This window comes from Heloderma suspectum, chromosome 5 (genome assembly GCF_057233095.1).
Source record: "Heloderma suspectum isolate Gila_16-S chromosome 5, 16-S_ref, whole genome shotgun sequence".
NCBI lineage: Eukaryota > Metazoa > Chordata > Lepidosauria > Squamata > Helodermatidae > Heloderma > Heloderma suspectum.
The window spans coordinates 185,098,698-185,111,470 of NC_139462.1; the positions used below are offsets into that span (position 1 = coordinate 185,098,698).

Here is a 12,773-nt window from a genome sequence, read left to right on the forward strand (position 1 = left end):
CAGTGGAGACTGGTAGCTCCGATTTCGGTAGGGCTGTGAATCCATTCTGGGTTTCAGTCAGAACCAGCCAGAGCTCTAAAGGTGCTGAACCCTACCTCCAAAATAGGTTAAGCACTTTGGATGTCTCCTTTAGAGTTCTGGCTGGTTCTGATTGAAACCCAAAATGGATTTACTGCCCCACTGAAATTGGAGCCACCAGCCTCCACTGATTCTATCAAATGATCAAAAAACAGAATCCAGGACAGGGCTATGTAGACAAGGCCTAGTTTGGTTCTTAATGCCTCCTTCTGAATGTTATGAAACAAAACCTACTTCTTACTCCAGACACTGGTATCAGTAGTGGTCAGGATTAGCTTTTGCTCTAGCAGTATCCTTCTAGGCATAGGCTTGAAAATTGAGATCTCATGAATGGGTTTCAGGAAATAATCTCTCTGCCATCCCCAAATGCACACTTTGCACAAATGTGTAACAGTAAGGGAAACCACAGATATTTATTGCCCACTAAATTATTTAGCAAACAATACCACACAATCCAGAGCGTGTTCACTTTCTGGCACCCTTTTAAAAACATTTGTGCCCACGGCTGTCCACAACACCAGTACAGTGTTACTATAATGTATTTTGTTTGTTCTTTTACACTGTTCTGGAGTAGGTGTTGAAGATCTCCATTCCAAGTATTCATATGTTGCCCCAGTTAGTTTCAGTCTTATTGCTTTTTACATTGTAATAGTAATAAGTGTTTTGTATATCTTATCCAGATTCCCTCTCCCCCAAACTTTAAAATTCACATTTGCATGCATACTTGTGTGTAAGTGCAAAAACATCAAGATATGTTATGGTTGAGCCTTTTGTTGATGCAAAAACACAAAGATATTCACAGCAATAACTTTTTATCTGGAAAGTCATTTTTCCGAATCGCTCCAATAAAAAATTCAGGTGATCCAGTACCAATCAATTTAGAAGCAAAATGTGGCCTCCCAAAAATAAGGTAGTGATGGGAATGCTACCTCCTATCTGTAAAACTGCCCCTACCCTCATAATAGCTATATATACTCAGGGTTAGGGCCAGCAACCCTTTAGCACTACAAACTCTTATTTTTCCCAATCGGCCATAAAGCTCACCAGGTAATGTTAGTCCAGTCACTGAGTCTCAGCCTAACCTACCTCACCGGGTTGTTGTGATGATATAATGGAAAGGAGGAGGGTCATGTAAGCTGTCTTGGGTTGCCTGGATGAAAGAAGGTGGGTTACAAATGTAATAAAATCATATCAGAGGAATGCCTTAGAGTGGTGGGAAATGGGTGATGAAGGAGTCCTTTGTCTACTTCTGAAGCTACTCTGCAATATTTGTTGCAGATCCCACTTTTTATACATATAACAGGCACAATCCAACAAAAGATAGTCATGACTAAGTCCTATTCCATTGCTTTCAGTAGGGCTTAGTCATGACTTAACATTTACTAAATTCTGTCCAGGCCTTTAATAATTTAAGCAAATAAATGCAAGTCCAGCTTGCTGCTTCTAAAGGAAGAACAGATTCAATAGGACCCACTTCCAAATAAATGTGTATACGACTGTACCCTCAACTGCATTGCAGTCCACAAGGGAAGTGTCACAGCATGTTAAATAGGTTTTCAAAACATAACGTACAGAATGGTCAGCATCACTTCCTGAATCATAGAAAAAGGGTTGTATCCAATGTTAGTCCTACTTAGAGTAGACCCATTGAAATGAATTGGGCAAGTTGGTTTAACATTTAATACAAACCATTTTCGACGTAATACCGATATCTCTTCCCCATGTTTTGCTGGTTAACAAAACGCAACAAACAGTCGTACCTAGATTTAGTCATAATTAAGAGTCGACTCTGAAACCAATGGCCTTTAATAATAACAGATTGAAGTCCTATTGATTTCGAGAGATCTATTTGAAGAATTGAATACAAGTCATGTTCCAAAAAGTGATGAGCGGGTCAGTGATGGGAGGAGCAAGGGCAGCGAACACCAAGAGAGAGGCAGAATCGGAGCAGAGCGCGCTTGCCCCCGCTTCGCACTGAACGCGGGCACGAGGGTTTTCACTCGTATTCCCTGCTTCTTCCTTTCTCCCTGCGATGAGGCGAAGCGCATGCGCGGCAGAAACGACGCACCCCTTTCCCCACCATCCCAGTTCACTTCCGGGAGGGGATATTTAAAGGGCCAGCCAAGCTCACTTTATGACGGGGCGAGGGGAGGGGGAAGTATTGTGTGGGGGAAAGAAAACGGTTGACTATGGGGCGGGGCCGGCGGCGTACGAGGCGCGCGCGACGCAGATGGCTCCTCTGACTCCGGGACAGGCTTGGGGTCAAAAGTGAGGTGGTCGGCAGCGCGAGCCTGGCCAGCCCCTCTGATCGTCGCGCGCGGCAAGGGCATTCCTTCCCTTGGGCTGAGGGGAGGAAGCGGCGCAGGGGCCGCCATTTGGACTTCCACAATGGAGCCCCCGGCGACTGGTCTCAGGAAGGGGAGCTGTGGCGGCAACCCCGACGCGGCGGGAGCGGCGGGGCCCTGGGAGCGACCTCCACCGGAGTCGGTGGCAGCGGTGCTCCCGGCCGGAGGAAGCGGGGAGCGCATGGGCGGCGGCACTCCGAAGCAGTTCTGCGCCTTGCTGGGGAGGCCGCTCGTTAGCCACACGGTGCAGGCGATAGAAAGGTAAAGAGCCGCCGCCGCTCCGGCCCCCTCCCGCTCGTGAGGGAAGAGCGCATTTGTGCGAGCGGGGCGGCCCTCCAACGGCTTTTTCCCTCACCCACGCATGCGCACTCGGGCTCCTGACCTGGGCTGGGGGAAGATGCGCGCTCACCCCTTCTCCTGCCACGGCCTCCCCCAACCTGGTGCCTTGCAGCGGTGTTGGACTACAACTCCCAGCGTCCCTCAGCCTGGCTGGGCACTAGGAAGGGGGAGGCTGCCCTAACATGTGAGAGGAATATCTTGTAAGACGCGTAATGAGATTTTTTTGCGAGAACGCTGCCCTGCTTGTAAGCTTACCATTTAATATGGAGATAAACATAAAAAAGGAGAAGGGGAACTTGGGAAATATAATTCACGTGTACAGTTCTATTCTGTGCACATTTCTTCACACAAAAAGGTAAAGGTGTCCCCAACCAGTCGTGTGCGACTCTAGGGTGCGGTGCTCATCCCCGTTTCTAAGCCGAAGAGCCAGCGCTGTCCAAAGACGCTTCCGTGGTCATGTGGCCGGCATGACACTGAGGTGCACGGAACGCTGTTACCTTTCCCGCCGAGGCGGTACCTATTTATCTACTTGCAATTTCTTGCTTTCGAACTGCTAGGTTGGCAGAAGCTGGGACTGAAGACGGGAGCTCACTCCGTCATGCAGCACTCGGGTCTCGAACTGCTGTCCTGCCGACCTTCCAGTCTGCGGTTCAGCGTCTTAACCACTAAGCCACCGCAGCCCCCTTTTCTTCACACAGTGCATAGTTAAACTATGGAATTCGCTACCACAAGACGTAGTGATGGCCACCACTTTGGATGGCTTTAAAAGGGGAGATTGACAAATTCCTGGAGGAGAAGGCTATCTGGCTACGTGTTCTGATGACTCTATGCTACCTCCAGTATCAGAGGCAGTATGCTTATGTACACCAGTTGCTTGGGAATATGGGAGGGAGAGCGCTGTTGCACTCATGTCCTGCTTCTGGACAACTGGTTGGCCACTGTGTGAATGCTGGTCTAGATGGATGCCTGGTCTGATCCATTATGGCTCTTCTTATGTTCTTATGAAGTAAGAACCATTAAGTTCAATAGGACTGACATCCAAGTTAAAAGAGAGTAGGCCCCACTAAACAAAGTGGGTTTTACTTCTGGCTAAACATAGCATCACCGATGCAATGAATATGAACTTGAGCACGCTCCCGGAGAGAGCGCAGGACAGGAAGGCCTGGCATGCTATGGTCCATGGGGTCACGAAGAGTTGGACACGACTGAACAACAACAAAACAAGCCTAGCCCCTTCATGGATCACTGCCTTGTTGTGGTGAAGGGGCTTGCGTAACTCAGTGAAGCCATAAGCTATGCCGTGCAGGGCCACCCAAGACGGACAGGTCATGGCGGAGAGTTCTGACAAAATGTGGTCCACTGGAGAAGGAAATGGCAACTCACTCCAGTATTCTTGCCAAAAAAACCCCATGGAACGTATGACTGAAGGCAAAAGGAGAAGGGGACGGCAGAGGATGAGATGGCTAGATAGCATCACTGATGCAATGAATATGGACTTGAGCACGCTTTGGGAGAGAGCGCAGGACAGGAAGGCCTGATGTGCTATGGTCCATGGGGTCATGAAGAGTTGGACACGACTGAACAACAACGAAACATGCCTAGAACCGTGGTCTTGGAGTGCAATCCTATTGCATGCCCACTCAGAAGTAAGTCCTATTGAATTTAGTGGGACTTACTCCCAGGCAAATGTGTATAGGATTGCAGCCTTAATCACCTGCTCACACAGTGCTACACCGGATGTTTTACCAGGCTAAAGTCTACTTGAAAGCCCCATATATTCTAGCCTGGAAGACTTGTCTATGAAGCTAGTTAAGGGTACTTAGTGGTTAAGTGAATATTCAGAAAAACTTTATAGTTACCATTATAGATTCATGATCGCTAACACAAGTTTAAGCATGATCAGCTGGATGTCGTACTGAATTCACTGATGTTTATTCACTGCTAGTATATTTCGAGCAGCAGCCTTACTGCCTGATAATATTCAGTTAGCTATACCTAATCCAATTTAAATCAATGGATTTTTCCCAATTCTACACAAACTTGGGCTGTAAATGATTTTAAGTATGCAGCTATCTATAAAAACAGCTGTCTGTATCCCAAGTGATTTCATATTCCACATCACAGTCACATGGGATTGCTGGGAAAGAAGGGGGGAAAAGCATTGTAAAGAAAGAAGGCAGTGGCTCAGTAGAAGAGCAGATTGCTTGCATGCAAGATGTCCCAAGCTCAATCCCTGGCATCTCCAGGTAGGGCTGGAAAATCTCCCTTGTCTGAATCCCTGGAAAGCTGGTGCTAGTCAGTGTATATTGGGCTAGGATAGACCAATGGTCTGACTTGGTATGTCACCTGTTTTTGAGTAACAACAGAATGCAGCCTTTTGAGCTATACAGAATTTTTGTGACATATGTCCTGATAAGGTCAGTGTACTTCAAAAGGCAATCTACAAAAGTTGAACTAAAGAAAGCTTTTAACTTACCTATGTTTAGTCAAAAAAACTATGGAGAAAGTTTCTCAAGTCTTTCATAAATCAACTTGTGCACAGGACACCCCCCCCCCCCTCCACACACACACACTTTGCTGCTTGTAGGCCATATCTGATGCAGTGTCTGTGTAGGACTGAGCTTTCAAAGCTATCAGTAAACTAGTTCTTGCAAGTGGAGAAATTTGATGGGATTCTTGATTTTAATAAAATATACTCATTAAGAATGTTTGGAATAGACAATTTAGACAGCTGGACTAGAATTCCAACCCCAGTCCATCTCTGCAGAGTCCCCAAAGAATAGACCCCACCAATATACAAGATCATGCTTTTAAATGGTACAGTTATTAATTTGGAATAATTACTATCCCCCTAAGGATAACTTTAATTTCCCAAACTAGATAGTAATGGAATGGGTGACAGCTTAATTGGAGTGCAGAGAAAAGAGCAGAGCTTTTGCAATGATAGGGGAGGGGGAATATAATGGAAAGGAAAATTGAGACAGAAATCTGAGATTAAGGGTAGAATTGTGAGGATGGGGAAGAGACTGTGTGAGACAGAGAAGAGGGGGAAAAAAAGGTAGATATATGAAGAGTCGTGAGAAGAGACGGGACAAAAAGGGGAGATGGAAGAAGCCAAGTCATGGACAGTGGCTAACAAGTGCTTGTCTAAGCCTTAGTTCCCACAATTCTAGGTGGAGCACATTCTGGCTGCAGCAGTGGGCATCTAAAAGAATACTGAAAGAAGGGGATGGGAGACGAGATGGAAATGGGAACTAAGTTCAGAGGCATAGACAGGAAAGGAGAAGGAGGGTAACAAAATTCTGCAAGGCACTGCTGCTGTTGGTGACAGACCTTCCTTGCTCTTGCTGTCAGTTTTGCTAGATGGTCCCTTTTCCCAGTTCTGGTAGGCAAGAGTATCCTGACCTGATTGATGAGCTTAACTGCATCATGTGCTTGACCTTCACTTTATACAGCAAGTGGCCATGGTCCTTAGCAAATCTTATCAAAAAGATATCAAAACCAGGAGAAGGGATTCCCTGCTTTAACTGTGCATTAGCTACATCAGCAACTGACTCTAGTGCTTGTATTGCAGAAGCACACTAAAAACAAAAAAACAGTGTCTGCTTATGTTTTGCTTCTACCAAAATTGTCAGATATGCTGATGTCAGAGCTTCTTCTCAGTTGGTAACTGGCACCCCTACAATTTGGGATTGCAGGTACCATAAAATTTGGTTTGTAATGGTTAAAATGGGATCGTTGGATGGCACCAACTGGCAACATAATTGCGGTTGGCATTAAATCTGCTCCATGCTCCTGATGGGCTGCTCCTTCCCACGCTGTGCACATCCACGATCAGAGTGTGAGAACTGGTTCAGGGGACTCCCCAGCTTATCTCTGTTCTCTGACACTGGAGATAAGCTGAGGATTCCCTTTTGCTCCATGGTTTTGGGCAGGTGGTAGAGCCCACCCTCTGCAGGCTAGATTAAGCCTGTGGGCCAGAGGTTGCCCTCCCCTGCACTAGAGCATTGGTCTTCTACTGGTAGGTTGGAGCTCAAAGTTGGGTCACGGCCTCACTGAAGGTTTGGCTTCCAGATGGCATGATAGCTGTACTCATATATGATGGTAAATTAAGTCAGTCCTGTATTGTGTTTGAGCTAAAGGTGAATTCTGAGTCTGAAGAGATTTAAAACTTTTACGCTAGAGCGTGATGGAATGTTGAGAGCAAAATTGTTTATATGTTCTCCAAGCCTGGGGCCTAGAACTGAAAATAGGTTCCAGGGCTGAGCCTGAAATAACATTGGCTCAGGTTAAGTACATTGTATTTTGTAGTGTTTAGATACAAGGCATTGCATGCCACAGTCTGGCAGCTTACTTGCTTGCTCGTGCTCATTTTCACCTTGCTGTTCGTTGCTGGGAACAGTTTGCATTGCTACTCTGTGTGGCTGGCTGCCCTTGTTGGTTTTTGGATTTATCATTCCTAGCTGAGTGAATGGGTTGTCTGGATAATCTAGCAGGTGCATCAATTGTAACTTAGCAAGCCACTTTAGGACAGTTTATGGTGGTATACAAAACCTTTTTTTCCTCATGAAGAATGCTTCAACTACCTATTTGCCACATGGTAATGTGGAGCAGGCAGAAAGAAAAAGGACCTGGACATATATAAAGAATGATTGCGCACATTAGCTTTCAGAACAATGTTTTAAGGGCAGCAGTGTGAACACAGGGAACCCTGTGTAAACATCTTCAGAACCCTGGTTTACTGTGTACAAGCAGTGTGCTTCTGCATGCTGCCTGATCGCTTGTGCTTGCAGTAGGAGTGGCCGAACAAACCTTTGGTCCATGGTTTAAGATGATGTGCAAACCTGGACTGCCGGCTTGCCAGGGAAGAGAAAGCCAGAGATCCAGGTTCACATGTCACGCTAAACAAACCACAGACAAAATGTCCATGGTTTGTTTAGCTGCTCCCACTTGCAGCAGGAATGATTAGACAGCATTTGTGAACATGCTTATTGTGACGTGCGGCATCTTCTAGGGTCAGAAGGGACTTCCCAGTAAGTAGCTTTTCTGTCTCAGCAAGCTTTCACACTTGGGCAGAAGAGAGTACTTGAATTCAGTTAAAGGTACAAATTACCCAGCACAGATGCCAAGAAAAAAAGATGGTACTTGGAGAGGAAAGGACAAGGCTGTCATTCATATATAAAACTGTGTAACCCTACAAGTGTTCCCTAGTACCTCCAAAAGGTGCCATAGGAGGAGATTAACCACCACAAAACTGGTATGTGTAGATGCAGCTAACCAATAATTACGTTTTTGACTTCTGTATACTGCAGCAGTCATGTATGGGTTGATAAACGTCCATTGTTGCCACCATGAGCCTATACTCTCTTTCTGGCTTCTTAATCCTGAATCTTGCTTTCTTATTTGCATCCATATCTTCTCTTTTCAAAGAAACCTTCTGTGACCCCATCCTGGGTGGGTTGCCTTCATTCTTTACAGATGCCAGAAGATTACTTTGTCTTGCTTTGAGCTTTGGCAGCACTTTATACTGTGTCATGCTAACAACTTAATTGGCTCCTGCCTCAATCTCTGGGTCTCATCAGCGGCTAGTACCCTTCTCAGAAAACACATGAAAAGAACACCCCCATCATTTGTGGCCTCTTTCCAGTATCTTCTAATTGCAGACCTTCTCTTCCTTTTCAGTCATTGTTTGATGACATCTTGCCCCGATCGGGCACCACCTATTCCCTGGCCTTATAGAAAACAGGTCTTTAGCTGGGAAAATCAAAAATTCCCCATCGCTAAAGGGTACTGTGTGATGTACCTTTTTGAGAGCTGCTGTCTTCTAAAATAAGGGACATCTGGAAAACATTAGTTGCACATTTTAGCACGAAGTGGGAAGTTCCATAATGTTCCAAAATCTTTTTTTTCTTATAAAGGAATCCTGGTCTATGATTAGCTTTGTGATATACTTTTTGATGAAGTCTGTTTAGTAAAAGGCAGAAGTTGATTCCACCTCCTATTAAATACAGCAGTCACTTCTTTAGATTGAATAAAGATGTCTCCTAAATTGTCTTGATAAAGTTAATTATCGAATTTCCATAATATTCTATTTTTTCATAAGTGAAGACAAGTCTGAAGGAGACAAATGTACCATAGCACTGGTTCTCAAATTCCCCCTGGCAGACCGCTTGAAATAAACTTTTTTTGTTCTACAGATCAAAGCACATAACTCGTATTTTAATAACCGTAGTCTTGCCGTTATAATGTGATGGATTTGCCATTTTTGTTGGCAAAGTTCTGTGATGTTGGGTGTAATGTTTGTCAGCTTTAGTCTCAGCTCAGGTTTAGTGTTTATACTTCCAAGAACAGAAGCAAGATGGTGGTTGTCAACCTTTCTGTAGACTACTTGAATGGAGCTGGCGGATTACCCATGGTCTGTAGATCACAGCTGAGAACTTTGATAAAATAGGGTACGAAAGAAATGATGAAATGCTGTTTCTGAGAGAGTGGGATGCTCTGTCTTTTGATCTCCTTTCCCAAGCTTAAATATCATGTCTTAATAGAAAACATGAATTCTCCACTTGGCTTTAATTAAGAAATAGACTGTCATCTGAAAACATGTATAGTTCGTGATAATTTTAAAGCAAAAATAAATAATTGGGTGATACTTCACTGGGCGGGTTCGCACATCACCATAAGCCACCCTGCAATAAGCTGCGGTATGCCTGACAGATGACTGGACTTGCCCTGGCTTGTTCTCCCCCTCCTTCCCCCTCAGTCCTCCAGTCGGCTTCCGCACGTATCCCAGACACCTTTATGGCAGCACCTGTCTTGTCTCCTCGTCCCAGCCCCGTTCCAGTTGCTACCCCTTTTCATTCATCACCTTTTTTTCCAGTGCTTTGAGAGTATGCAAGTGAGGTCATTTTTTTCCCCCTCCTTCCTTCATAAGTGCACAAGAGCACACTTTCACCTGTCCTGTACCTGTAGCCTTGCCTTGTCAATTTCTTTGTATGTTTCAGCTGTCAAAGGGAGTGCAGAAGGAATAAGTAATATTCAAGGAAATTGACAAGATGACATTGCAGATAGGTTAATTTGTCACAGTTGGCAAGGGGAAAATAATACTAAGGGAGAGGAGGAGCCCATTTGCGAAGTCAAGAAGCACCAAAAAAGGGGGGAAAATGCAAGAGCATTTGGTAAATGAGCCAAAGGGGTGGGTGGGATGACAATATTTCCCACTTGGCAGTGTAATCCTCTCACTTTTAAGTGTTGAACTTAAAACACTTCTCAGTGTCCTCCTCCCATTCAACACTTCCCGGAACTTACAGCAAGTCCAGAAAGGGGAGATATTGGCTCCCTGTCCCCTGAAATGCAGTAACCATAGCAGTAGTTGCTCCAAAGAGGGACCATGAGAAGGTGGCGGGGAGAAAGTCCTCTTTCTGGACTTGCTGGAGACTCAGGGAGGTATTGAATGGGAGAAAGACACTGACCTCTGTCTCAGGTGATAACTCCACTGAATCCTAAATCATCATAATAGGAAACTACTGGTTGGATCCAAATTTAGTCATACTTAGTGTAGACCCATTGAAATAAATGTGACTTAAGTTAGTCATTATTTCAATGGGTCTTCTGCAAGTATGACTAAGATTGGATCCAAGCCAATATTTTCCCATGCGTAACAAACATCTTTACCAAATATACTGTAGTTGTGAATAAATTTTGGTTGCAGGATTGGAACCGTTAATGCAGCCATTTCTGTTGGGTAAAACATTCTTTGGCCAGTACATTATTTACTTCTCTGTAGTTCTGTACAAGTGCATGCTTGCTTGTGTCATCCTCCCCATCGCCCTCAATACTGAAGTAACAAACAAGTATAATTGTAGAAACTCTGAAAGATAATTTTACAAATAAACATTTTTAAATTGACAGTTAAAACAAACTTTAATGCCAGCAGAGTCCCAAGAATGTTTATAAAGAATGTGCATAAAATTATTCTCTTTACTGCTTTATAGAATCAGCTGGATATCTGATATTGTCGTGGTGGTGTCCCCAGAGAATGTTGAAATAATGATGTCTATCATTAAAAAATATGGGCACAAGCGGACAACAGTAGTCAAAGGTGGAATAACTCGTCATAGATCGATCTTCAATGGATTGAAAATATTTGTAAAGAGCAACCATCTCCATTCCCCACTCCAGAAACCAGAAGTAGTAGTAATCCATGATGCTGTAAGACCATTTGTTGAGGAAGAGATTCTTTTTAAAGTAGTTATGGCTGCCAAAGAGCATGGGGTAAGTATTGCAAAATCACAACTTTGTCTGATGTGGTATTAAATGGTGTGATATAGTTTAATTGGAATTAATTCAAGGTGTGATTGTGTAAAAAGGTAACTGGTAAACAGCTTATGCCCAATAAACCTTCTCCCCTTGTGCCCTATTAATGTGTATGCCCCCTTTATGATACCATCTGTGTCAGGTTCAGTCACTTAGGAACAGATTTCTTGGTGACTGTCTTCAACTCAATCTCAAGTCAAAGTACCTTTTGGAAGCATTGTAAAGCTTACCTATTTCAACTAGCCTGTGGGGCTCAGGGTTAAGCTGGGAGAGGGTGGGGCAGGTTTTTCAGATTATTTTTACTTTTGTTACTTGCCCTTTTGTTTTATTATTTGTTACAAATCTATGGTACCACCGCACGTCGCCTCACCTAAAAAAGGATCTTGTAGAGTTGGAGAAAGTGCAGAAAATGGCAACTAAATGTTCTTATGCCCTGAACCTTTGGGACAGGGGAGGTCATAAAGCTAAATAATTTTATGTATGTTTATTTCTCAGGATTACTTCATTAATCACTTCACTCCTAAACATACTGGCCAAGATTCCCACCCACCCCACCACCCCCGAAAGAAAAGAAAGGCTACTAGTTCCATGCACCCAGGGGGCCTTTCAACTTATGGTTCTTGAATTGGAGTCCCGCATGTCAGATGGGCAAACTGTTTTTAAAATTGAGTGGTGTTTCAAATGCAGTTTGTGGCAAAGCATGGGGATTCTGTTGTTCAAAGAAAAAATACCCCACTGAGCGTACACAAGTCCTTGTGCTTGCTTAAGCCGCTCTTGGATACTGGCTATGGGTTGGATCCAAATTTAGGCACATGTAATTGGGATGGCATAAGAGGACTTCCCTGCCCTTTTCTCACTATAGAAGATCTCCCCCCCCCCCCCCAATGCTATACAGGGTCAGGGGAACCTGCTGAAAGTGTTAGGCAGCAGCAAGAGGGGGATTCTCCCAAATCACTCCCCTCAGAGAAAATGCCTCTGCCCAATTTTTGGGCTTCCTTCTTCCACCCACACCACAGCCTTTCCCTGGGGTCTCCAACTTTTTTGGACCCATGGGCACATTTGAGAATTTGAGAAACTGCTGTAGCTTCTCAAATTCCACAAAATGACTCTCATGGAGGATGTGGCTAGTCACATAATGGCTGCTGTGGGGACCTGGCTAGTGAAAAAAGGGGTGTATATGTGTGAGAAATAGCAAGCCTAGGAGTTGGGAGGGAGGGAAAAATAGCAAGGCAAAGGGAGTGGCTAGAGAACGGGGCGGGGGCAGAGAAACACTGAGGTGGGGGAAGAGTAATAGTGAGGCAAGATGGGAATGAAGAGAACAAACAAGATAAAGGGATAAGTCAAAGAGAAAAAAGGCTAGCGGCTAGGAAGTGAGAGAAAGAAGATGGCTAGGAGTGGAAAAGGGAGAGAAGTAGTGAGGGAAGGGGTTGGGTGGCGAGAAATAGTAAGGCTAGAGGCTGGGAGTGGAGAGAGAGAGCAAAGGGAAAAGGTCTACATGGATGGAAGAAGTTTGGGTGGAGCCAGGAAGCGACTCTTTCCTTTTCTTCCTGCCCACTGACCAGCTGATCAGCAGCAGGTTCAAGAACAGGAAGGTGAACCTGGCACACTAACATTTTTCACGTTTTTATTAAACATCAGTGTTTGAATGGGGCAGAAGTGGATAGTTTTACAGGCACTATTTGATGTCCCCGCACAAGC

General features: G+C 44.6%; 1 protein-coding gene across 6 annotated transcripts in view; it reads left to right on the forward strand.

The window, feature by feature from the left end:
* Positions 1–2,169: 2,169 nt before the first annotated feature.
* CRPPA (CDP-L-ribitol pyrophosphorylase A) overlaps positions 2,170–12,773 on the forward strand; it is a 101,822-nt gene continuing 91,218 nt past the window's right edge. For 4 of the 6 annotated variants that reach the window (XR_014792362.1, XR_014792363.1, XM_084858653.1 and 1 more), the window contains exons 1-2: positions 2,170–2,684; positions 10,754–11,033. Coding sequence is in view for 3 of the 6 variants with exons in the window: in XM_084858653.1 (XP_084714779.1) it covers positions 2,467–2,684; positions 10,754–11,033 (498 nt within the window). In the remaining 3 variants the exon portion in view is untranslated. Of the gene's footprint in view, positions 4,409–10,753; positions 11,034–12,773 lie in introns of those variants that run through there. The other 2 variants (XM_084858655.1, XM_084858656.1) reach the window with 2 other exon arrangements.